This window comes from Sceloporus occidentalis, unplaced genomic scaffold, assembly GCF_023333645.1.
Source record: "Sceloporus occidentalis isolate IW3139 unplaced genomic scaffold, rSceOcc1.0.p SCAF_1, whole genome shotgun sequence".
Taxonomy (NCBI): domain Eukaryota; kingdom Metazoa; phylum Chordata; class Lepidosauria; order Squamata; family Phrynosomatidae; genus Sceloporus; species Sceloporus occidentalis.
Window position 1 is genome coordinate 299863123 of NW_028316981.1, and position 26821 is coordinate 299889943.

General features: G+C 38.1%; 1 protein-coding gene across 11 annotated transcripts in view; it reads right to left on the bottom strand.

Annotated features, from left to right (window-relative positions):
* Window positions 1-3811: 3811 nt before the first annotated feature.
* Window positions 3812-26821, bottom strand: part of NEDD4L (NEDD4 like E3 ubiquitin protein ligase) — a 362032-nt gene continuing 339022 nt past the window's right edge. For all 11 annotated transcript variants that reach the window (XM_089497155.1, XM_089497168.1, XM_089497167.1 and 8 more), the window contains 9 exons: window positions 24165-24235; window positions 22306-22401; window positions 17784-17857; window positions 16234-16294; window positions 14351-14410; window positions 13376-13483; window positions 12604-12700; window positions 11101-11173; window positions 3812-8632 (listed from right to left, as the gene is read on the bottom strand). In XM_089497155.1, the coding sequence (XP_089353281.1) occupies window positions 8530-8632; window positions 11101-11173; window positions 12604-12700; window positions 13376-13483; window positions 14351-14410; window positions 16234-16294; window positions 17784-17857; window positions 22306-22401; window positions 24165-24235 (743 nt within the window). In that variant the 3' untranslated portion in view covers window positions 3812-8529. The remainder of the gene's footprint in view (window positions 8633-11100; window positions 11174-12603; window positions 12701-13375; window positions 13484-14350; window positions 14411-16233; window positions 16295-17783; window positions 17858-22305; window positions 22402-24164; window positions 24236-26821) is intronic.

The window sequence follows — 26821 nt, forward strand, 5'->3', positions numbered from 1 at the left end:
TCTATAAGGAAGCACTGAAGGATCTAGCTAGCATCTGCCTGGCGATACGAAGACTGAGGCGGACCTGGTAGGACTCGAGTTGTACACTGTTGTCCCTGAGGGCGGGACTGTGTCAAATAGTTACTGGATGTTAGATTTCAATTGAACTTTGGTAGAAACTCTTGATGGTTATGGTGGTTCAGTGATTGGAACCAGCTACCTACAGCAAGAATGAGGAGAGTTTGGCTCTCCAGGCGAACTCGCAACAACTCTCACCATTGGTTATGAAGTCTACGAAAGCTCATGCTGCCAATTTCTTTCTTTCAATTAGTCTCAGTTGGGGCTACAAGATCACTCTACATACTGATTCTACAGACTAACACAGCTATATCTTTGAATTCTACCATTGGCTACGTGGTAACAACATCTAGAAGGCCACACTTTTTCAACCTGAGATCTGAGGATAGTTGGCTCTCCTCAGTGAAAAACCTGAAGCAGAGGATGTTCTAGACAGCAATCTTTTCAGGATGGTCCAATGTTGCATGTTCTTCTTTGAGAAGAATATGGAACTGGAAAACCTACAAAGACTCTTTCAAAACCTCTTTCAATTTTGCTTCTTTTTCTTTGAGAAGAACATGTAACTCTAAAACCTACAAAGCCTTTTTCAAAACCATGATTCTGTCTGTCAGCAGTATAGTATGATGACAGGCTACTTCAGAAGGTTGCCACACTAAATAAGGATGGAAGTCCTTTATATTTAAGAAGAACAGATTTTTTTACAAGTCGATGTTCTCAATGGCATTACAACAATAGGAGAAAATACACCTGATGCATGTTTCCTACATGGGTATTAAAAATGGAAGAAGGCTCTCTTCGGTCACCTGCTAACTTTGGATATGAAACACACAAATATGGTTGGAAGCTGGTTTCTGAAATAAACATTGATTTGTGCCACCTCCTGCATTGCTTGTTCTAGTGTAATATTTTACACTCCTGTGTTCCCTCCAGAATAAGTATCTTCAATGACTTTCCCCCTCTGAAAATCATTTTTACCATGTCCACTTATTTTGGGCCTTATTTTACAATTTATCATTTGGGCTTTATTTTCCTGTTGGGTTTTTTTTTTTTAAGCATTGCAACCTCTCCCCAATTTTGTGTTACCTTGTCATCATATCACTTACAGCAGACAAAAATGGCAGCGATGTCAGTTGGCTGGAAGCCATGGAAGCATGGAATTAATGTGGTGCAAGTAACATAGGGGCTGTATAGACAGCCCCAAAAGAGTGGCTCTGTGCCACTCCTGGGTGCATGGCGTTGCAGACACGGCAACTGGACACCACCCCCAACCTGCCGGGAAAAGAAGTGCTGAAAAGGAGCTGCTTTTGCCGGTGCTACAGGAGCGCCATATGGGTTATGTTGTGCCCTCATGCCGCTCCCTGTGCGCAGCAAGACTCAGGAATGTGCAGACACTCCCCTCTACTGAGCCCTACTTTCGGCCCCAGGCTGGTGCAAACACTGGTTTGTACCGGGCCCTAGTTACTTGCTCACTAGTCACAGTTTAGACTAACAAAATTACATTAAAAAACAACACAACAAGTGTGAAGAAGCAGCAATTTGTAGTTACACTCAAGAGTTACAGAGCATTTTAAATAAATTTTGATACATTTTAAAAAGTTTTATGCTATTGTCTTATCTTAAGAAGTCTCCCCTCCATTGTTTTTAAAATCAAAAAGTCATGAGCGCATAAGGCGCATACTGAGTTACTTGTACAGAACTGTTAGAAATGAGCTCTTTCCAGTGCATGAATGGGAATAAATTAGTTCTTGATGCTCTGACTGTAATACTTCACAGCTTGGAAAAGTTATTTGGACCAGAACTCCTAGAATTTCCCAATTACTGGGGAACTTGGGGTGGTGTAGTCAAAAAAGTAATTTTTCTACAGTCCAACTCTTCAAAGAAGTACACATTAAGAAATTTAGCCTAGTTCTTTTACAGGTAAAAAAATCCAAATGGCTGGCTTCTCTCTGTAGGCAGAATGTGAGCAATTGGCAATGTTGGAGATGAAAAGTTCTGCATTCCTGCTCACCACTAGTAGACTTAGGGTAGAAGGGGCAGGGATGGGGAGGGGAGGCAAGGGCATATAAGGATAGCCTCCACAGCAGCATCCTCTACTGGCTTGTTAATAAATTGTCCTAAACTAGAAAAGGGACACCTGGAATAGGACAACTTGAATGACAAAAGTGAGAAAGGGAGGATAATGTTCCACCAGCACCCGGGTAGCTGCAGGGCCAACCAAAGTTCCCATTTATTTATTTATGACTCCAGTTCCTCTTTGTTTTTTATATTTTTGGTGCAGCATTCTGGACAGTAACAGACACCTAGGCTTGAACCATTCCTTTTTCTTTCTCGCAGGCTCCATCTGCAATGCAGAAATAATCTGGAAATTGTAGTTCAGACATGTAGCATTTTCTGTCAAGAGAGCTCAGGTGCTCCAACAAATGACAATTCCCAGAATTCCATAGCATTTAACCAGGGCAGTTAATGAGGGGTCAAATTGGATTATTTCTGCACTGTGGATGCAGCCAGAATGCATCTGCAGTTGTGTCACTCTTGGGGCATTGTGAGAAATTAAAAAGGCTGGCTACTCCAAGGCTAAATACCCAAAGATTCCAGATTTCATCTGATCTTGGAAGTTCGATGAGGTCAGGCTTCATCACTACTGGGAAAAGGAGCCACCAAGCAACACCACGTACTGTAGGCTATATTTCAGAGGAAGGCATTGGCAAACCAACTCTGAGTATTCTTTGCCTAAAGAAGGTGCTGCATTGTGGATTCCTTTCACACAGTGTGGGGCCTGAGATGTGACCAAACCAGCATGTGGATGACAGACCCTGCAGTTGGGCCTAGACTGTCAAAGCGTACACTTGAAAGGACCTCTGTGCATTTATCTCCAACCACTGTGAGACTCTGACAAGTTTCTCCATGACTTCTTCCTAAGTTAATTTGAGAGATGGAAAGAATATTTACCACTACAGTTGTCCCTCCATTTTTGTGGACTTCAGGTCTTGGTCCTTCATGGATCGGCAAGTTGGAAGGGTTAAAATGGCATGCAAGCAGGAGCTTGCAGCCATTCAAGCTAATGGGGCTTGAAAATCTATCAATTTCCATTTTTGCAGGGGGGTCCGGAATGGATCCCCTGCAAAAACTGAGGGAAGACTGTATTTATTTCCCAGCAGAATAATGGCTTTCCTCCTCTCCCCACTGAGAAGAGTGCAGTGCTAAGGTTCTTCACCCTTTGCAAAGTCTCTTGGGGAATTATTCTGCATAGAAATACATGCGGTTTTCCTCTGCAATTTTTTTTAATGTACAGAAGATGTGCTTGCTGTAAAACACAAGTGTTTTGTGCAGAACACATTTGTTTTCCTGTGCAAGCTAAGATTTCAGTGCAGTTCTTGACAAGTATTTGAGGAGTCTCTCAGGGCATCATGCTGTGCAAAAACATCTTTCTTTCTTTCTTCCTTTCTTTCTTTGCAGCATAATTCCCTGAGAGACTTTGCAAAGTACAAATACCCATCAAGAACAGCACAGAAAATCTGTTTCCTTTTGCAGTGGGAAGTAAACTTGGGAAACTATGGCCTGTTACAGACTGCCAAAATAAAGCTGCTTCGGGTCTCTTTGGAGGTATGCTATTTAAATGATGCATGGGGTCCTAAGAGTTTGGAGGTCGCGCCAAAGCCACACTCCATTCCTAAGCACTGGAGCGAAGCTTTGGTGCAGCTTCCGGATTCTTAGGGAGCTAAAAATAAAATAGAAGAATTACAGAATTGGACAGGTGTAGGACTCATAATGGAAAAAGAAGAAAACAGCAAAGAAATGGAAGGTGATACATTTGTTTCTCTGCTACCATAGGACAACAGCCAACAGAAGTCTGGGTAACTACTGGGTATTTTGTTTTTTAATTGAAATCATAATGGACCAAATGGAAACAGAAGCAAAATAGCACCTCGGGGAAAATATATATTTAGGATGAATTTATCCATTTTGTTTTCTGTAGCTTTCATTTTCTTCTAACTCATATTAATTTTCTGCCCTTTTGGATGGCATTGATAAATTCACAATTTGTGAGCCTTTTGAGAAAAGACTAAACGCCAGACAGCTCTTTGTGGTACATTGTTCTCCTGGCTTACACTTTGTGTGCCTACTATATGTATTTTTAGCAAATGATTTCCTCTAATATATGAATTGGGAGTGCTATTATTCCTAATGAACACATTGTTCTGCACGAGTTCCTGCAATGCACACATTTGTAAAATGAAGAACTGCAAAGCCAAATTTTGGAAAGTGTGAAAACTGCAGGATAATTCTGTTCTTGTCTGCATATTGATTTGGGAAGTGTACATTTTGTTAATTATTATTAAAAATTAAAAAGGAATACATTTTTCCAAATATATGAAAGCTACACTTTAAGAAATTCAAGAATAGAGTGTCTCCGGAATTCTCTTATCAGAAATGATCTTGCAAATCTTTCACATGAAAACTTATTTTTTGACTGTGATCCTATGACATGTTTTCTTCATTTCAGAGGCCTAATTTGAAGAATAAGGGAGTACGATGTGGCCTTTCTTTATGCGGGGGATCCATATGCTTGAGCCTCATTGAAAACAATGGGGCTTGTGTATGTGGCACTTGCGCCATTGCCTCTACTGTTGCGCAGCTTTCAGCATAAACTGGAAGCTGCGTATGACATGGTGTACTGCAATTTTGCTGCTACGGTTGCTAAACAACTGGGAGCTACAAATCCCTAGATATCTATTGCAAATAACAGAAATATCTACCAGCTTATTCCACTTTGTCTTCTACCCATCTTGTCATACATATGTGATAGCAGTCTTTATAACAATTAAGATACTAATCCTAATATTTGCACCCTCTCTAAACAGCACAGCAATAAAAAGATTTCAGAAAGTGAGCTCAATTCAATCCAATGCAGAGTCTCTAAAATCATTTTGTCACACAAAATATCAACAAGCAACCTGATTCATTATAAGCATTTCTCAACTTGAAGTGAGGCTCAACCAACTTCTTTCTTTAGTTAGTCTCAAAGCTGCTACAAGATCTCTGTACATACTGATTCTACAGACTAACACAGCTATATCTTTGAATTTTGAGGCTCAACCTGTTTGCCATCCTATCAAGAATACATTCACATAAGTTTTCTCTCTCATGAGATGCACTATACTAGTCTTGGAACTGAACTAAATGTTTTGTTTCAGATCCAGTTTTATCTAAAAACAAAACAAAACCAGCCACACTCACAGAAAATCTTGAAAATATGGAATAGAGAATTTGGCACTTTATTGTTCTGTTTCTCCAGGCAGAGTCAATCCAGGCTTAAGAAGGTAAAGAGAAAGAATTTGTTTTTAATGGGAATATGACATCTCATATGAGGGGGCTGTTCAAACTCTACTGTTGTTTCCAGGAACAATGCGCCACCCCTAAATCAGGGGTGGGCAACTTTCCGAGACCCACTTTTTGTGAAAGGGTCACCTCTACAAAATATTGTTTTTGATTCTTTCTTTCTTTCTTTTACTCAAAATGGCTGGCCACATCATCTGGGGCAGTTTTGTCTTGCCTTTGCTAGCCTGGGCTGGGTTTCATGCAAGAAAAGCCTTTTCCCAGAATAGGAAAGGATAGGAAGTAACTTCTTGTTTTGGGAAAAAGACTCCTGGGCTTCCACCACCTCAGGGTGATGGAGAAGATGAAATAAAAATACTTACTACCAAATACTATGTGGTGTAGGGGATGTTTTTAGTTTTTTAAAAAAACATTTTAAGTGGCCTTAAGAGCCACAAATATGATATACTGAATGCTTTCCCCACCTCTGCCTTATGCTTTACTTCTGCCCGGATGGCCCTTCCTTTTGCAAAAATTGTCTTTATGACTAAAAATCTTGAGTCTCCAGTCACTGTTTCTTTGATGTGGTGTCTGGGGTATAGATGCAAAACAACATAAAGGAAATGCAACCACCAGAACTGTTGAAGGTGCAAAATACAAGGTTTTTTTCTGGAATAGAAACATGTGTGCAGGCATTCTGGTGGGGCAGGGAAACTAGCAAGGTTAAACAACTTTTTGGTTTTTGAAAGAATAAATTCAATTTGTCTCCTCAACTCCTACCATTATTTTGCCATGCATCATGACTTTGTCTAAAATAAAAATTACTTTTTTGTTTTGTTTCCTAGGTTGCAATTCTATACATATTTCCCTGTAACTAGGCTCAATTAAACTCAGTGGGACTTTCCCTTCAGTACACATGTCTAGGATGGGACTGTTAAGTACACTGAGATGCAAAGACACAATGAATTGCCACAGGGCCAAAGCAACAGGAGCAAACCAAGCATGGGACATTTACTTTTTAGAACTAAAATGTCCACAAACTCACAGCCAGTATGATTAGCAGCTTGTAGATTTTGGAGTTATAATCCAAAAATGTATGTTTTCCATACTGAGCAGACCCATAGGTGAAGATTGGATTGTCAGAAATTCTTATAAAATAGGTAGGTTGTGAAGGAAATTTAAGGCACTGGAGTCAGGAGAGGTGCTAAACTTTGCCATTAGACATTCACTGTATATCTCCCTTTATCTTGCTTTATTTTTAAAGAAAAGGACGGAAATACTGTAGCAAGAAGGGAAGGGGAAATGAATTTAAAAGACTGGGTGCATGATCATGATTTTGTCAGGTAACAATTTAAGAAAATGCAAATTGCCTATGGAAATTGCCAGTTTGAAAATAATTGCTTTTTGGGCACTGGCTATGCTGGTCAGGAGATTCTGGAAGCTGTAGACCAAATAAAGTAATGTTTTCTAGCTCAGGAAAACACCTATGCAGCATGATCCTATACACTTTTATTCAGAAGCAAATCTCACTAAATCCAGTAATCTTATTCCCTAGTAAAATGTATCTGAGGTTACAGCCTCATTGGGATTGAGGCTCCCTTGCCGATATTGCCTTAGATGGCTAAAGACACGCAGCTGAACAGAATCAGCTCTGTTATATCTCCCACTGGTCCTACAATTCCTTTTCAGGTTGATCGGGGTTACCATGTCAGCTTCTTCCCCTTTAATCTGGTACATAAGAGTTACAAGTCAAGCATATTGTTTAATCATGCAACATGTCAAAGGTTACAAAAGTGATTCAATAACCTCATGTATTAAAGAAATCCTGGTTGGGTAGAAAAAAAGAAAGAAACTCAAATACACAAATACAATTAGTGCCTTCAAGTTCAACACTATAGTTTTGTTTGCTTTACTTCTATCAGCCACCGCCAAATTCACAACTGAAAAGGCATTGCATCAAAAAGACATGGGTAGGGAAAGATATATCACCACATCAGTGTTCATGATTTAAAAAATAAAAATAAAAAAGATATGAGCTCCATGTGGTACATAAAGTGCTTCTAGAACCGGTGCGGTTAAAAATAAAGGAGGAGGGATCCTTATTATAATGATACCATAGCAAATGCATACATATAGAAGACTTTGTGGACCTAGTTTTTCAAAAGTCCCCAAATCAAGCAGTGCCAGGATTTCAAAATGCCTCTAATATAAGGAGGAGAGGATTGCTAGAACAGTCACTATACAAAGGTATGCAACAGGATTAAGCATTTCCCCCATGACAATAATGCCAACCCCATCACCAAAAAAGCTATAATACATATAAATATTATTAAGGAATAGTGAGGCAATTTCTTTATTGAGTGAGAGATTTGGCATGCGGTTTTATATTATGATCCTCCTGTATATATTCTGTTGATCTATAAATTACTGTACATCCAAATCACCAGTTCTGTTTTCTGTCTGCTATCTGTGAAGGCTTGCTGTATACAATTAAAAGGCATAAGGTATTTTCTGATAATATTTCCAATCTGCAGAAAATTTCATACAAAAGGGTTGTTTCTACGATTCCAAAAGATTGACAGCATAAGGCTAAAACAACACAATGAGGGACTTTTGATAATAAAATGCCACTGGCATCTAATCTAAACAAATTAAGAGGAAAACAAAAGAGCTCAATTTTCCAGTATATGATTTTTTTAATTGTTGTGAAATAAAATTTGAAAAAGTCTAAATCATTTTTAAAAAGTAAACATGAGCTGTAATACTATACCTGTAAAATGATTAATTCCATTCATTGTCATTAGAAAGTATGTAAAACATTTATTAAGGGCTTTTGCCTACAGAGGCACAACATAAATAGAACAAGTCCTGCTGAAATGTAGTCAGAGTACACATCAACCAGTTGGCAATTTGCTGTGGAAATTTCAGAAATACTGTCCACAGGTGAGAGAAAGTTACTTCCAATTGCTGGATTTAGACATCTGCACTGTACAAGAGTTTGCTCCATGAACCAACCACTGTGCAACTGTTCTGCCACTGTCTCTTGCAAATGTCTGTCAGACAAATCAAAAAGTGCACGCAGAACTTGCTCCGTGAACAGAATAGTTGTTTTCATAATAATAGTAATAATAGTGAAGATCAGAAAGTGGCTCCTTCTTAATCCACTCCTTCAAATCCTTGAGCGTTTTCAACAGCCATAAGAAGCTTCTCTCGCAATTCTTCAAAAGATTCATATGGAGGTAAGTCAAGGCGATTAAAGCTGAAACAGAAGTAAGAATGCATGATAATTACAAAGGTGAACTATTTCCAAATCTGTATCTGTTTTTCAGGTTGTAAAGTGACTTGAGGAAGTGCCTTGGTTATTGCTCCCTTAAAGGAATTTTAAGGGAGTCTAAGAGCTGGAAAGCAATTAATTAAAAATTGTGAGTTACCGATTATTTTGCCCCAATTACATTATGACTGTAATTTAATAAGTGATAATTCACTCCTTATGTGATGTATGTAACTAATAGACTGGATCTGCACTGCAGAAATAATGCAGTTTGAGACTGCTTTAACTGTCACGGCTCAATGTGATGGATCCCTGGGATTTGTAGTTTGCTGTAGCATCAGAGCTTTCTGACAGAGAAGGCTAAATGGCTCACAAAACTACAAATCCCAGAATTCCACAGCATGGAACCATGGCAGTTAAAGTGGTGTCAAACTGCATTATTTCTGCAGTGCAGATGAGGCCTAAGTCACTTTTGTAGTCATGGGGGTATGCCCTCACTAAATTGTTTTGTAGACATGGGGGTATGCATACACTAAATATTAGATGGTTCAAACCCTGGCATGTGTTGTGCCTCATGCTCTGTTGTGGGTGCTGAAGTGAAAATCAGGTGGCCAGAAGGTGTGTGTTTGTGTATCACAGGCCAAAGTCTTGCAGGATTTTTTTTAAGTAATGGAAAAGTAAACATGAAAAATGACATTTAAAAAAATAGCAACCAACCAAATGGGAGGGTATAACTATAAATAATTATTTTTAAAAGAAACTTTCCAAGCTCTGACTTGTCTAAAGGATGACAACTTGCTGAACCATGAGCATGGGATTTTGCCAATACTGAGATTGCCAGTAAGAAAGGAAAATGTTTCTTTTTTTTTTTTATAATATAGGGTAGATTATGCAAGCATGCATACACATGTGCAGGAGCTAAAGAAAGCATGCACATTAAAATTATGCAGTTTTAATACCTACAAGGATATTACAATTCCAGACACCGTCTCACTCCACTGATGGTGTTAGAACTAGATGGATTATTTCTGTATAATTCTGAATACTCCATGAGCATTATCTCATGGTGGTTTTCCATCATCAGAAAGCATTTGAGTTTATTCAAGCCAGGACACTGAATCACCACCAAACAATCTCTTGGTAGGATTGTACTGCAGTGTTCTTTGCTTTATCTGACTGTTCTGGAGGGTATCCTAAATTTCAGGAGCAGACTTTCAGGAGCTACAATAGCTGGATGTATTCCTTGTGAGAGTGGAAAATTGCCTTCTCCCATCAGAAACCAGAACATGCTCTGATAATGCAATTCCATATTTTAACTCTTTTAGAACATGCAGTAGCCTAATCCAGCAATGTCTGAGGGCAACTTTCCTGTTGTTGCTGGATTTCAAAACTCATAATCCCACACCATTGGTTCTCTGGTCTGATGGGATTTGAAACCCAAGACTACTTGGAAGGTCACAATTTGCCAATCCTTGGTCTAAACAGAGGAGCAACAGAAACATAGTTCATGGTAACAATTATAAATTGTAACCTTTTAAATTCAGTGTGATTAGAATTTTTATTGTTGGACATATATACCTGCACAATTTTTTCTGACCCCATGTGTTCTTACCCGATAAAGTGCATTCTAAATCAGTCTTGGCAAGCTCAACTCAAACTAAACCCAGATGCTATAACAATCTTAACATAATGAACATTTTAATATTTGCCTTTTTTGTATTCATTGTTACATGAATCTAGTGTATGGAAGCTGCGGAAAAAGTCCTCACATTTAGCTGAATTAGGTTAATGTCAAATTCAATAATTCCTATAAATAATGTTTTGTAATTATAGCAATAGCAGCTATACCGCATTTATATACCGCTTCATACTGAATTAAGCAGTCTTTAAGTGGTTTATAACTGTAAGCTAATTGCCCCCAACAAGCATTTTAGCGTCTTTGGAAGGATGTAAGCCTGAATTGAGCTTGAGCCCTGGCTAATATTGAATTCGCAACCTTACAGTTTTGAGTGAGTGACAGGCATTTAACCACTGCACCACCAGAGCTCCTTTTTTGTACTGTAGCTATGGATGTGTACCCTAGAGTTATGCATCTATAAATGCTAGATATTTGCTATCCCTATGGAGTCATGACTGTGGCACAACCATAAATGCCCTCCCCAAACTACTATGCCAGGTATCAGTTGTATTAGGTGAAGGAGGTCTGTTCTGCTGGTGTTTGGGGTGCAGGTTGATACCACCTCCTGTCACTGAGTGAGGCAGCAAAATTCAAAATCAAAATCTGATTATCATAGTCTGCTCACTTGCATGAGAGGGGGTGGAAATGTCTTCTACCCACACCCCACTCACCAGCAGAACAGATCTCCTTTGAACAAAGTGGCTGATGCAAGTCAGGTAAAGGGATGCTACTTAGTAACATATGCACAATCAATGATATGTTTTTGCTTATTACTTACCATGTGTGAGCTCTGGGTAATTTCTCAGGACTTCCCCATTGCTCTATTGTAAACAGCTGAGGACCATTTGAACCTGGATGGAGAGCAGAAGGTGATGAATGGAAGAAACACCCTTAAGGTACTCCTTGTAAAGACTGTTACACATCTGTGGTGGTCACTGTACAATTAGGCTCCTAAGAAGGAATGGCCTATTGCTAGACATGGTTGTATCTTTTCCATGACCAAAATGCACACGTGTGCTCTAACTGGGAAAGGTGTGTGTGTGTGGGGGGGAAATGCTGAACCTGTCATGACCCCAATCATAAGGAGAAAGACAAAGGGGAAAATAATCCAGGTAAAACTGCAGTCTTGTTGGGCATAGACTTGATAATGGTCTCAACAATGACCTAGAGCCAAAACATGTCATTCAAAAGCACTTTGAGACAAAAGAAAATAACTCTTGGACCAGATTTTTTGAAGGACCAGTCCTCTTTACATCAGAGCCGGGACAAGACAGTATCTGCACTATTGGCTGAGTACCTGCCAATGTGGGGACTGAAAGAGCTAAGGAGGGGGGTTACACCACTGTAAGTCACAGCTGTGGCACAGTGGGCCATTCACTCTACAGCAAAGAAAAGTGCTTTGATTGGGTCTCTGTTGTTTCCTGTCTAAAATCGAGATCCTTTACAGCAGGGTTGGAAAGTTCACTGTGGCTTTATCTGCATTTCAGAAGTAATCCACTTTGACACCACTTTAACTGTCATGGGTCAATGCTAAGGAATTCTGGGGATTGTGGATGGGAGTGAGGACTATTAACTTGGCAAATGCGTCTCCAGGCCTGGTATGTGTAGATGTAACCTGAATGTAGGGGAAAGAGAGTCTACAAGGGAAAACTGGAGCAGAGTATGTGCCAGCCTTTTGCAAATTCCTTTCCGTGCTCCAATCCCACCTGTATCAGACATCTTTCCAGTCTGATTACCCAGTTGAAGACAAACAAACAAAACATGTGCCAGAGAGGATCTATGGGCAAGGTAAGAGTTAAATACCTCTTCTTGATAACTGGGTTATCTGCAAATCCAACCCTTAACCTTCAGTGGAGGTTTAACAAAGTCTGGTTCAGGAATGCTTTAATTGTGTACTCCTGCATGGCAGATGGTTGAACTAATGGCCCTTGCAAGCCCTTTCAGTGCTATGATTCTAGTCTATGTAGTAACAAAAAGGGTTTGCTTCCTTAGTAGTAGTTCTTCCCTAACTCTTTGCTTCCTCTGAGATTCCCTTAATAGCTTCACTTAAGGAGACAGCTTGTGACAAAATTTCATCTATAGCTTTAATCACATATTAAGTAGAAAACTTGCTACACTAATAAAAATGGTTTTATTCTGTGCCTTGTGTTTGTGATGATGACAATCTTTCCTTAGGCATGTATTTAAGGCTAGAAGAACACACCTGTTGAGTTGTTTAGCACTGCACACTGGTGAAATATTGGGTCCAAAGACACAAGAATGAGCAAAAACATTAACTCACCATAAAGCTCAGCAAATCCATTCATAGGCACTCGTGATGTCCCAGTTACAAACTGCAGTAGTCTGATACGTTTCTCAGCATCCATCAGCAGAACAGCCTATAGAATAGACAGTTATAAAACCTTATGGATGCTTTTATAGAGATATCCCTCACACCAATTTGTTGTTGTTAACTGCTCTTGAGCTGACTTTGACTCATGGTGAGCCCAGACGTGAGACACCTCCAAGCACCCTTGTTCTCAACTGCTCTGCTCACATCCTGCAGGCTCAGGGCCATTGCCTCCTTAAATGAATCTATCCACCAATAGGGTAGAAATAATAACTTGGTTCTTACGTTAGGATTTAAAAATTGATATTGCAATCTTACAAACAGGCAGGGGTGTACTGCATTCTGTGTTTGTGTCATGTATAAAAAGAAATTTGTGATCTTAAACAAGAGCATAAGAAGAAATCTACTGGAAAAGACCAAAGATCTGTCTAATATAATATGTGAACAATCCCAGTGGATATCCAGTTGTCTAAAGGAATACTACAAGCAGGACATGATTGCAATAGCATCCCCATAGTGCTGATGCTCAAAAACTGATATACAGAAGCACATTCCTTCTGGTATTCAAAGGATTACATAGAACCATCTTGATTAGTAGACATGAATTTTCCCATCCTCAATGAATTTCTTCACAAATATGTGATCAGAGATCACTGTTTGGGTCACAGAAGGGAGTTCAGAAGGCAGTGAGTCTTACTCATTATATTGAGCATTATGATTTTACCTTCCAGAACCACTGAATGACAGGATGGTTTGGACAATATCCATTCTTGTAGATGGCATGTTGTCTCCAATCATTGACATCAACATCACCAAGACCACACATTAGCAACTGCGAATGAATGAAAATTTTGAGATACACACAATAACTCTTATGCTAGAAATTTATTACGTTTTCTGATATTCCAGCCCCTCAAGTTCCCTATTATCTTAGTTTGATGCAGATTATTTACAAAATGAAGTATTATTTTCTTTTCATTAAAGTTTTGCAGAATATTTACCAGTAGATACATAAAGAACTATATTCATATTGCTATACTGAATACCAATAACAAGCTTGGCTCTACAGAACAAGACATATCTTAATATATTTTTACAAGTGCATCCAAGGGCAATTTTGTGTAATGTGTAAACCAATAAATTATCTACACTGGGTTGTAGAACTGCAAACCCCAACTGTGGGAATTGGCTGGGCTGGCCACAGCTGCTGCGACTTGCAAGTCGACACTATCAGTAGGTAGCATCACTGCCATGCTGATTTATATAAAGACAGGTTAAACATCCCTATTAGTATATCCCATTCACATTTACTCAGGTGTTAAGTCTCATTGGCCTCAATGGAATATATCCAAGGTATGTCACAAGTAGAGTAGGCCCACTGATATAAATGGGATATATGTAAGTGGTATGTCACTAAGATTACACCCCTGTAAACTCATTGGGACTTTCTTCTTTGTAAACTACCTGGAGTAGTCTTTCTGAAAAAAAAAATCAATATATTACTATGGACCTCCATATAAATCAGGGAAATTGTTAGGTAGCTCATAGCTGTGTACATGCTAAGGCACAGTGAATCAATATAATTCTCCCCACCCCACAAAAACAACAATGCAACCTTTCTACTTGCTGTATCAATATTCTAGAAGAAGAATACCATGTCTAAAAGTAAAGACAAAAACAAAAACAAAAGGCAACTAACCTCCAGCTCATTTTCATCAAAGATTTTAATTAAATCAGTAGGCAGGAGTTCTGTAAAACCCTGAAACCAGAGGATGGGGAAGGTGGGAGAAAAGACAGAACAAAGCAAAAATTCATTCAAAATGTATTTGACTATCTCACAAAGAAAGCAAAATCTAAAGCATTTTTTTAAAGTTAGAAAACCTTTTTTAAAAAACAATACATCATTTCAGAGAAAAATTAAAGCAAATATCGTATTCTTTTAAACCTCAGCAACATATTTTGCCTCTTAATGCCAAGTAAATATGGTGAAAAAAAGACATAAAAAAGACATAAATCATGTAAGCATCCCAGACTGTGCACTGGAATTGGGTTGGGGTGGATGCTGTTGGGATGATGACAGAAATGAAGTATTTCAAACCCGTCAACCATCCTGGGATTATCCACACTGATGCAATATGACTAATCACAAAAGAGAGAAAGAAAAGTTCTATTCTGATTATATACATTTTGGCACCTTTGTAATTGCCTTCATGGCAAAATGCCTCTTCTTCAAAACAGCAACTCCTTTTGGCAGCTACCAGACTCTGAAGGCCTAACAAATCTCTGTCTGAATTGGACCAAAAACCAAAATGTAAAGACAGAACAGCAAATTCCAAGTGCTTTTGGATGTATCCTTTGTCAGCTAAATTGTTGCGACAGAATATGGTACCCAGTAAAAGTGGAAATAAATCAAACATAACAGTGATCACATTTGTAACACTGTCATTGTCAGGAACACTGTCAGGAACCAAATGTCCCCAGACTGAAACATCCATATACAAGCTGTAATATGGTGCCATTGTCAGGCACACACAAAGTTGGTGTGTAGAAATTCAACATTTTAAGGAATGATCATGTATAACCCTACCATGATAAGAAATTGTGCCCATGTGTAACAATTTTTTCAAGACTGTAAAAACTAAGTTCTGTGATATCAATGGTATTCACTATTAATTTTACTTTTCAGGTTGAATTATTGCTTAGTTTAAATTATGCAGTATGTTGTATATTTTATGAAGTCTTGCCATTTGTTAGTCCCTTACAGCCATAGGTAAGTAGAACTGTCAACATTTAGGTTATTACTGTCACCTGATAAACATAGGACACACTTGTTTTCAGGTGCCACAGAGGTGCCTGAAACAAAGATGTTTTCAGATGCCACATCTTGGTTAATTTCAGAGTATCAGCTATCCATTGTTGGAATACCTGTAGTTTGTGCCAGATACCACCAATAATATTAGAGCAAACTAAAACTGGCTGCCAATATGCAATTATGTCAAGTGCTCCCTGTTAAGGTCTCAAAATGTAGTCCTAGTGGCCTTCAATTGAAGAAGACTAAAGCCTGGTCTACAGGTCCAACAGGTAATAGAAAAGTTAACGTGGCAGAATGGTTTCCATGTGAAGATTTTTAAATGCTTCCCTGCTAAAAACAAAAATACTTGCGAGTAGAAAGCACAAGGAGTGAAGTTAGTAAAATCAACAAGGGACTTCTCCACATGGGGCAAATGTGTTGGGAGGTATGCTATTTAAGGTGAAGGTGAACCTATCACAGGGTTGTCTTGGCAAAGTTAGTTCAGGGGGGGACAAATTCCACCTCAGAGTGGAATCCATCTTCCTTCCTATGACTTGGTGCACTCAAAAGTATAGTGGAGAATGAGTGCATTGTTTTCAGTGTAATAAAAATTGTGCCAGAATTTTTTTATGCTGTGCCAACATTGGCTCCTGTGTGGTTTCTCAGGCATATTTTTCAAGCCTGAGAAACATGTTGATTAAAGAAGAAGAAAAAAAGGGAAAATCTGTCGTAACCCCAATAAATATGGACCATGCAGTAGAAAACAACAAGCAGTTAGCAAATCAGCTTACCTCCAGAAAGGCATTCATTTGCTTTTGAACCCTGTTGACAAACCGCCACTGGATGACTAAACTACAGTGTACAAAAGAGGGGGAAAAACTTCATCAGAAGAAGAGAGATCATTTAAATATCTTAACAACTTATGATTTTCTGGCTTCCCATTTACAGTGTCAGTAATCTTTCATCGAACTGAGATAAAATGTAAACAGAACAAATGAGGTAAATGCAAGGTTTCCTATTTTGGCTGCAGTTCTGATATCTCCTGAGCTCATGAATACATGTAGTTTTTCATTAATTCCTCATATTTCCTTTGGGAGACTAATGAGATGCTTAAGGAAACTTACCAATGAGCATTAGAGAAATTGAAAGGGAATTCTGCTTCACTTTATGGCCTGACATTTTAATAGCTTTGTACGTATGCTTTAAAGTGCTTCAGAGATTACCTTTCTGTATTAAGAAGAGGTATGCCATACAGAAACATGAAATTAATTCTGTGGTTCCTATGGAGATTATGTTCTATTTTGCTATAAACTAAATATAGTAAATGTATTAAAACAATTGTCTGGAAATAGGGGCTTCTGTATTTCAGAGGCAGGGCAAAACTACACTGCATTCTGTGTTTCATTCCCTTATTTTATTTTTAATGAAAAGCCACCATTTGTAGGCTGCAGTTCAAAGCAGAGACTAAAATGGTGAACACTTAACTCATTCTCAACTATTATAAATGCCTTGCCCCTAAATTAAAGAATTCATTTATATTTAAGATTTTAGCATTATGTATCACGTTATCACTGTCATGTCAAGATGTCTTTATCTTTCAAGATCACATCCACATTTTATTAAATCCTGGGAATATGGCTTATTTTTCCCCTCTTATTATTATGGGTGTATTATCCATCCATCCATCCATCCATCCATCCATCCATCCATCCATCCATCCATCCCCTTCTTCCCAGTCTGGGACTCAAGGTAGTTTACAGAAGTATTAAAAATGTAACAGCTAAATACAGCTTAAAAATCACGTCACACAAAGGTTGAAAATATGATTAAACTTTCATCTGATTATGAAAGGATAGCACAAAGGGTGTCACTAAGTTCCAGAGACTAGGAGGGAATTCCAGAGTCTGAGAGCAACCATTGAGAAGTACCTTTTCCATACTCGCATAACCTCTATTGCTAGTTTAATAACAGATAGTGGGGTATCTATGAGGGTAGCGAGACAAAGAGAAATACCTCCCTAGAAAATTTCAAAACAAGGCAGGTTCACATAGGGAGATGTGGTCCTTCAGATAATCTGGATATGAGCTGTGTAGGTCTTTGTAGGCCATAATTAGCAATTTGAATTGTGTTTGGAAATGGATAGACTGCCAGTGAAGCTGTTGCAACAAGGGAATTGTGTACTGCCAGTAGTCAGCCCCAAACTCTCAGTATGGAGTTGTGATGTCTGAATTTCTAGTTGCTATCTAAAGTGCTTTGATTTGAAAAGATTTCTGGCAAAATCTTGAAGTTCAGTTTGAACCACTAAGTTAAAATATAAAACCAAATAAATATATATACATACTCAATATATTCTCTTTTGTTTTCATTCGTGACAGTGATTTCTGATCCATTTGGCTTCAAGTCGACTTGATATGTCTGTAAATACAAAAAATATATTTGTTTTAAAAATGTTTTGAAAATTTCGATCCTGCCTTTCCCCCAGTCTTGGGTCTCAAGGGCACTTAGGGATGAAACAGACTGCCCCTTTGCATCACCCTTTGGGTGACTTGGGAGCACGGTGTTTACACACTGCATGCTCCCAAGCCACCCAGCCACTGCCTAGTCGTTTACACAGGGCGGCTTCATGACACTACGGTGGTGCGGCATTTACACACTACACACCATTGGAGCATCATCAAGCCAGCATCCAGCTGCAGCACTGGTAGAAAAGCTGGCTTTTTGCCACCCAAAAAAGGAGCGGCTATTTACAGCTCCTTTTTGGGTGGCTTCAAAGCGAACTGGGGCCACAGTGTGTGGTTGGTATGGTCCCAATCTGGCTTCAGAAGGGGCGACTACATGCTGCCCCTTCTGCTGGTCTATTTCACCTCTTAAAAAAACAAAGACAGATAACAGCTAAAACATCACCTCATACAAAATCTAAAATATAAATCTACAGAAGTAAAAACAACTAAAAGCATCCCCATTAAAAGAGAAAAATAACAAATATAGCCCATGAGCAATCAGTCCTCAAAGCCCTGTTGAAGCACAATGTTCAGTGACTGCAAATATCACCTAGTCTGCAAGAGGAGCATGTCAAAAAGCATTGCCACAGTTATTAGATATCAATTTATTACATGACCTTTCTCCCTGCAATTTTGTTGTTTCTAACATCATTTCTGGATCAAAATGTCTATGGAGATTTGTCTCCTGATTGGCAAAACATTCCATGCTTGAAAGATGACCCAAGAAAGGTGAATAGTACCAGGGTAATTGATAAATCAGAATTAGGCACCACATTTCATTAGCAAGTTAAAAGCAAGACAGATTGCTGTGTCATCTGCTCAGTTATATGGAATTAACAGTATTCAGTGGGGGCACAGATGGTAGTTTTTGGAATACCAATCATGTTCTATTTGGCATTTCTTCAGACCTAACACAGCTGTCCTTCAGTGGTCCCAGGATAAGAAAAAGTCATAGGTACCAATGCAACTGGCTTTTACAGAATAGCTTCAGTACACCAAAAACTAACAAATCCCAAGGTGGACCAATGCCTTTAGTGATAAAGAGATTGATAGGTTGAAGTATATCTGTTTGTTAAACGTAATAGAAGTCCTTGGCAGCTTTGCATCATAATATAATAGAAGAAAGATAGATCAAAGTACCAGGGAGCTTACACATAGGACCAACTGTCCTGGTTTGTCAGTGACACTCTTCAGTCCTTTGTCACCCCACTTTTTCAGCTAGTTTCAAAATGTTCCAGTTTGTCTCTCAACATCCCCTTTCCCCTTTTATAATCAGGTTACTTAAATTGTTGCAATCTGAATTCAAAATGCCAAAGTACTTTGCTCTCAATTCTCAACTCAGCAGGGAGGACTAGAGAGCAGGGAGGAGGAATCTAGCCTTTCCCATTAGACTCAGGAAAAGCAAATTGCTCCATTTTCTCTTTGTTTGTATGTACTTCCTTGTTAATAATTTTGGCCATACCCTGATGTTGTATGACCACAGGTGTCCTGGTTTTCATCTGTGAAATGTTGGAGTGTATCAAGAAGAGACACACATATAGTAGTCTATATAGTAAGTTGTATGCTATAAATATATATATATATATATATATATGCATAACTTAAGCATATTTATAATGGAAAATATTCTTTTAAAAGTGTCCCAGTTTTCATCTGTAAAATGTTAGAAAGTTTGAGACAGTAGGGGAACCACTTTCCATATTACATTTTTTTAGATATACACATAACTATGTAAAGAATGAACTTAAAATAAAGATTATTCTTATGCAAGAAAATATTTGGTTTCTTAAGAAAAACAATCAAAACCAACTGCAAATTATCCACAGGATATTATAGGAAAGATCCATAAAAAGATTCCCCCCTGTAAATTGGTGATTTTTCTTTCAAATATATATTGCTTCAGTGTAATAATTAATGGGATCATCAAAAGTTGACAGGTAACTTGAAGGCACATACACACAGACAATAATTCCAAGGCACTCACAGAGAGGAGTAAAAAAAACAAAAAACCTCAGTGCTTATACAGCATTAGCTATCCAAAGGATGTAGCAATAATTTAACACTGATAACTAAACTGCTAAATCAGAAAAACTCTGCAAGCATATGCAAGTCTAAGGGCCTGGTCCAAAGAAAGGAATAGAAATGGAATAATTGGGAAGAACAATTAGAATGACACAGAAATCATATCTATGATAAAAGTGGTGCTAGAAAGAAACCTGTTATAGTACAAGTAGTTATAGAAGGAAACATACTAGTTTCTTGAGTCTCATTTTAGTAAAAGGCAGGGCAGAAATCAATTTAAACACACACACACACGCACCACCATGAATCTCTTTTACCACCACAACAATAGCTATTGTTCAAAACAAAGGGAATCATACTCATGGAAGCTCTCCAGATAACACCAAGAAGTGCTTATTTTTGACTTCAAAACAAAACAAAATGGGGTAAACTTTCAGCTGCTTCCTGTTTAAGAAACTGGAGGAGAGGCAAATGTTTGGAAAGAGCTGGTATTATTTATTTATTTATTTATACGCCTCCCTCAAAAAAATAAATAAATTGAGAATTAAAAGAACCATACAAATATAATAACAATAATAATATTTTATTTACAGCAAGCCGTTTCAAGAGGAATCAAGGCAGGTTACAACATCTAAAAACAGTGTATTACATATCAATCTAGTTAAAATTAATCCCCCATCCAACCGCCCACCCCGATTATAAAACTAAAGTGAATTATTTACAATATAAAAACATTGTGATGATAAAATCAACAAAGTTGGGGGAAAATATAAGAAGGACTCTGTAATAGGAAGGAATAAGTTGCATAGTGCTTGGAGAAGGGAGGCTAGTTTGGAAAATAAACGTAATATAAACGGAAGCATTAGGAGAGAATTAACCTACAGTGGGCCCTCCCTTTATGTGGGGGATCCGTTCTGGATCCCCGTGTAAGGGGAAATCCGCATATGCTCACACCCCATTGGAAACATGGTACGGGCACACTGTATTTCTAATAGTAAAACAATTCACATTCAGTAAAAGAATAAAATGCAATTTAAAAGATAAAAAAAGTTCTTAAAAATCTTTCATACATCTTAAAAAGGTACAGCCCACAGGGGGTCTGGGTGGGGAACTGGCCCATAGAATATCCCCATTTGGCTTATTAAGATGTGGTGTCAAATTATTCTCCTGGTTTTTACAGTATCTGGAGTTTTAAATTAGTGTTTTATAAATGGATTGCTTACTTATTTTTAAAATGTTTGTATTAGCTGTTACTGTATTTTGTTTTAACCTAAGTTATAAGCGACTTTGTGTGCAATGCTGGGAGAAAAACAGGATATAAATAAGATAACATAAAATAACATCTATAAAGTGATGCTCAACATGCCTTGCAGGCCAACATCTTTTTAAAAAATAAATCTTTATTAAATTATTTTAACATATATACAATGTTGCATATACCCCATTCCCTACTCCCCCCTTCCGCATGGCTTGAAAGAGTTTAGGATCAATATACTGTTTATAATTAATACCTAACATTCAATATGTGGGTTTTAATTACATTATTGACTTCATTGTACTCCATATTCCCTTTAATTTTCTCAAGCAGGATTTCCCAACCCAAATTCCAAGCTTCTACCTTCCTTTCTCTGGTATATTTTAATCTTCTATCTCTAATAATATCAAACAACAGGTTATCTGCCAAATATTTATCAACCTTGGTGAAGTTCCAATTTTTACTTTCTTTCCATCCTGATGCTATCACAGCCTGTGTTGCTTTTAATATATTCTTTATTGCTTTCTCTTAATTGTTCTTCAGTCCCTTATTCTTCAAATTTAAAATACAATTCTCTTTGCTCAAATGAACATCCTTGCCTATAATTTTATTAATCTCTCTTATCACTTCATCCCAAAACTTCTGAACATACGGACAATCCCACCACATATGCATGTAAAAACCCTTGGACCCACCACAGTGCCAACATTTAGCTGATAGATTTTTATTGAAAAATGCTAATTGAGAAGGGGTCCTGTACCATCGCCCTATGAATTTCATCTGTTGCTCTTTTATTCCAGTGTGCTTGTGTCTCTTAACCTCTTGTATCCACAATTGTATATCTTCGCTTGTTAAATTTACATCTCTTTCCCAAATTCCTTTCAGAATATCTACAATTTTAAACTGATGGTCTAATATTACTCTCTATATAAATCCAATAATACCTTTGCCGTCATTTCTTTTTGATGATCCTCTCCAATGGTGTTACATTATTTTCTTTCATATTTTTAACAATATCTTTTAACCAGGACAACATCTTAGAATATTGCTAGCAGTCTGTTCAAGCAGACTGGACTCTGACGTACCTGTCCAAAGTTTTCTTCATCTATACAAAACATGAGATCCAGCTCTGTAGGGTCATTCTCCAGGATCCATTTCAAGGAGTTATAATATTCACTATCCTGTAGAAACAGCATTGTTTCCCATTAATCACTTTTTGCAATTACAATGTATCGGCATATTCCTATATACCAGGGGTGGGCAACTGTGAACAAATAGGGGACCACATTAGCCTCCTGCAATACCTCGGAGGGATAAACTCCCTGCTGCGCCTGCTCCCACAAAAAACAAAAGAAAACAGTTTTTCTCCCCAAATGCCCTCTAGGTAGAGTTGCCATAATTGTCCACTAAAACCTGGGACAAAATGTAGGACAAAATCTAGACCAAACTGTAGGACAACTACAGGACAAAACTCAGCCCAAAATGTAGGACATTTAAGAAAAACCTAGATTTTGTCCTACATTTTGTCCCGGGTTTTAATGGACAATTATGGCAACCCTACCTCTAGGGGACAAGCAGGCATTTTCACCATGTTTTGGGGGTGTTTAAAGGGTCATTTTAGGCCCATGAGGGGCCTTAAAAAGAAATACCCCCCAGATGGGAGCGGAAGTTTTTTTTTAAAATTGGCCCAGGATACATTCAAAATGTGATGGAACACCCCCCCCCCCCCGAACACTTAGGGGCAACATTTCTTTGGGAACTTTACAAAACAATTGGAAAAAAATTATTTGACCCTTGGGTGATGTGGGTGAGGTGTCTCCAAATGTAGTGGAAATGCCCTCCATGGCTTAGGTTTTGGCTACAAAATTAATAATTTGGTACACTGCCAACTGGATGCACCAAAGAAGAGTTTGTATGAAGGAATTAAATTTTATTCTCTTCATGCAAAGATCACAAGAACCCTAGGAAGCGGGGCTGACTAGGGATGTGCTTACTGAAATTTCCACAGAGGTGAATGAACAGTTTAATCAATTTTGTTCCTGTTGCAGTTTTCAAAGGTAAGGAGAAGTTGCCCTACACCAGAAAGTCTTGAAAGATGATATTATCATAGTGCACCAACTTTGATTCAGAACATGACTAGTAATGATCTTCAATTGCCCCTCCTTTTCCTGGCCAGTTCATGATCATGTTGGGGGGGAGGGGAGAGGCAAAATGTGAGAGGGTGGTCCTACCATTTTCCCCCATCTTCAAGTATTCTTTCCATCACTGTCTGAGAAATAGTGACTACCTAGGGTCATCTTGTGAGTCAAGGTGTTGTAGGAATTTGGATACAAGTCTCTATGCTATTTGGCACTCTCATATGTGGAGGCATTTCATATGTTGTTGTCTAGAACACCCCTCTGCCCTAGTCACCATAGACTACGATGAAGAATTATGGGACTTGCAGTCTATAGTTACTTACCCTGAAGGATCAGACTTAGCCCCCTGCTATAATCAAGACATCACACTGACTTGCTAGTGTGAAAATACACACAGAGATCTCCCGTGGTCAATGAGGACAATTATCTTGTTCACCCTTTATTCAGTTTATTCAACAGAACTCAGCATGCTCATATTTTCTGTAAAATAACTGCTTGAAGCAGCTGTCAAAATTTTAATTCAAAAGGAAAAAAGAACCCTGCCTCAAAATAATTGCATTGATCTTTCCTTTCCTGTTGAATCTAATTGCATTAAGGGCTTCAAATTGCAACCTTGGTAGGCAAAAAAGCCACATTAAAGAATTAAAAACTAAAATCTGAGCAGCACATTCATCCCAGATCACGTAAGACAAGGCCCTTGCCTGAAAACGTAAAGCTTCCGGGAATATTGACATTTAATAATTTCCCCAGAGAAAAAGAAAGGCGCATAATTGAAAATACTAATAAGCTTTTCAGTGTTCACTTACCACTGACTCCATATCTTTCAGGGTTATTGGTTTCCCCAGCATCATCTTGTAAAAAGGCCTAATGAAGAAACCTAGGCATAAAACACAGTAACAAAGTTTAATTAAAAATAGTTGCCTCCCACAGGAGAAGTATAATGAAGAAAGGACATTGTAAAAGTTAAAAATGTGACTATCCGGGCGGTGGAAATGACAGTAGACTATCAAACTGACATTGCCAGCATTCATCACAGAGATAGTACATCCAAACAGAAGCACTAGAAATGTGAGACAGTTAACAGACATCACCAACATATGCATTTATGTACTGTGTAAGGACTGCTATGCTAACATTCATCACGGTAACATTTTGGAAGTATGTGACTGAAAAGAATTTTTAGTCCTGAAAATGAATACTCTTCTCATCATGCACATACCATACTGGTTTTTTGGATCAACTCCCCAAGATTGTGCCTGATCAGTAATCAGTAATCATTCAGTACAATGCAAAATCGAGTATATACAATTGGATTTCCTAATTAGAAATAACTGTCTAATCCAGTGCTACTCATAGAGGTGGTTCCTGGATCAGTGATGGTCCGTTAGTCATCAGCTGCTGATCTGAAGAGAATTTCCAGGAAAGAAAGAAACATTTGTATGCAGCCAATGGGCACAAAGACATTACTGGTCACAGCACATTAGGAAAAAAATGTTCCCGGCCCCCCACATCAGATATCCTGAGAATCACTACTCCAGTTTGTATGCCTTATTGAATGATAGTGGTGGCTCAGCACAAGTGGAAGAGGGCTAAGTTACCAGAGATGTAGACAAATACATCTATTTTTTCGTCTATACTAATCTCTTACAAACATTCTAAAGACTCTTAAGTAATGCATTACTCATGGAATGTAATGAAATTGAATTGAAGTAGCACTAATCACAATACAATGGACCTTTGTTATACGCTGAGGTTTAGTTCCAAGATCCGCCTTGTATAACAAAATCCATGTATGCTCACGTCCCTTAAATATAATGACATGGCAAAATGGTGTCCCTTATAAAAAATGGAAAATCAAGGTTTGATATTTGAAATTTATACTTTTTTTGAACATTTTCAAAATGTGGATGCTTGAATCCGTGTACAGGAAATCCGTATATAAGAAGGGCCGACTGTATGACAGAGATAAAGGGGTATGCAAGTGAAAACACAAGCATATATATAAAAGATCTCCAGTAAGGAAATATACTGCAGTACTTTGTCTAACTACTCTGGATCAGTGGGGGCTAGTAGCTTCTATGTCATTGTGGCAGCGAAATCACACCTTGTTTTAATCTGAATTTAAAGTTACTATCCAAGGTGCTGAACATTGTCCCTGAAATGGATGCAGCACCTTGGATTCCTAGACAAAAACCTGGAGCAGATTTACTGCTCTGGATAAATAGGTCCCAAGTGCTAATACGGAAGGAGGGCAACTAAACACAATGACACAAGAACAAGGGGATTGCCAGTAAAATCAGTCATGTAAAATTAAGTTGTAGCATCTATGGCTAATATAACACTACTACAACAACAAGGTGTCCTGCTCCTTGAACAGAGAGTTTGGCTTCAGAGCTTCCAGTTCCGTAAAATAATGATATGAAGGAAAGGGAAAGAGTTGATTTGTAGTAGAATCCATTACATTACAAAGTTGCACTCTTATGCATGTTAACACAGCAATAAATTCTACTGAACACTGCAGGACGTTATGGTACATTTTTGATACTACAAACAAAACTGTTGATGTAGAATAAAATAAAGTTAGATTATCCTTAAAATATCCCATCAACTTCTGAGTATGCCCTTTGGGCCTGGAATGGCTTATCAGGTCATTGTTCAAGGGTGGAAACGTAAGTATGGACTGGGTTTACACAGATGAGCATTGGAGAAGTCCCGCAACCTGCTTTGCAAAGAAAAGGCACATCAGCAAAGCATTTCCAAAACAACTCTTCACACTTCCACTGTACTAAGAAGAAATAATAAAAAAACAGCACAGTATGTAAGGTACATCTACTCAGAAATGTTAAAAAACTGCAACAGCAGAAACTATCAGCATTACACATCTAGATGAGAACAGCCCTTCACAGACACATACTTCTGTTATAGCTCCAAATTAACATAATAAAAAGGCAAACATGATTGCAAAACTGTGAGGGAAAGGCAGATGGGAGAGATAATTTACACATGTTCCAGTAGCAACATTAAGCACAGTAGGAAAGTAAAATTAATGGTCAAGATCATCAGGACATCCCAAAGCTACCTCTTTCTGTGTAATCATCACCATTAGAAATCAAAGTGAGTAGTCCTCTTAAGACCTCAACAATCACACAATCAAGTTCATGAGTGTGCAATGAACGGAAGGGAGATTACTTTAGAATCATGAAATGACAGAGTTAGAAGGGCTGACTAGTCCAACAACCTAACATGCACGAATACACAGCTAAAATACCCCTGAAATCCAAACTCTGTTTACTTTAACACCCTCAATTTCTTCACTTTAATGCCCTCAACCAGTCCCCTCTATTCCTCTTTATAGCTAAATCTCAAAAAACATTTTTTAAAACAAAAATAAATAATAATAATAATAATAATAAAATTTTTATTTATATACCGCCCTTCCACAGATCAGGGCGGTTTACAACAA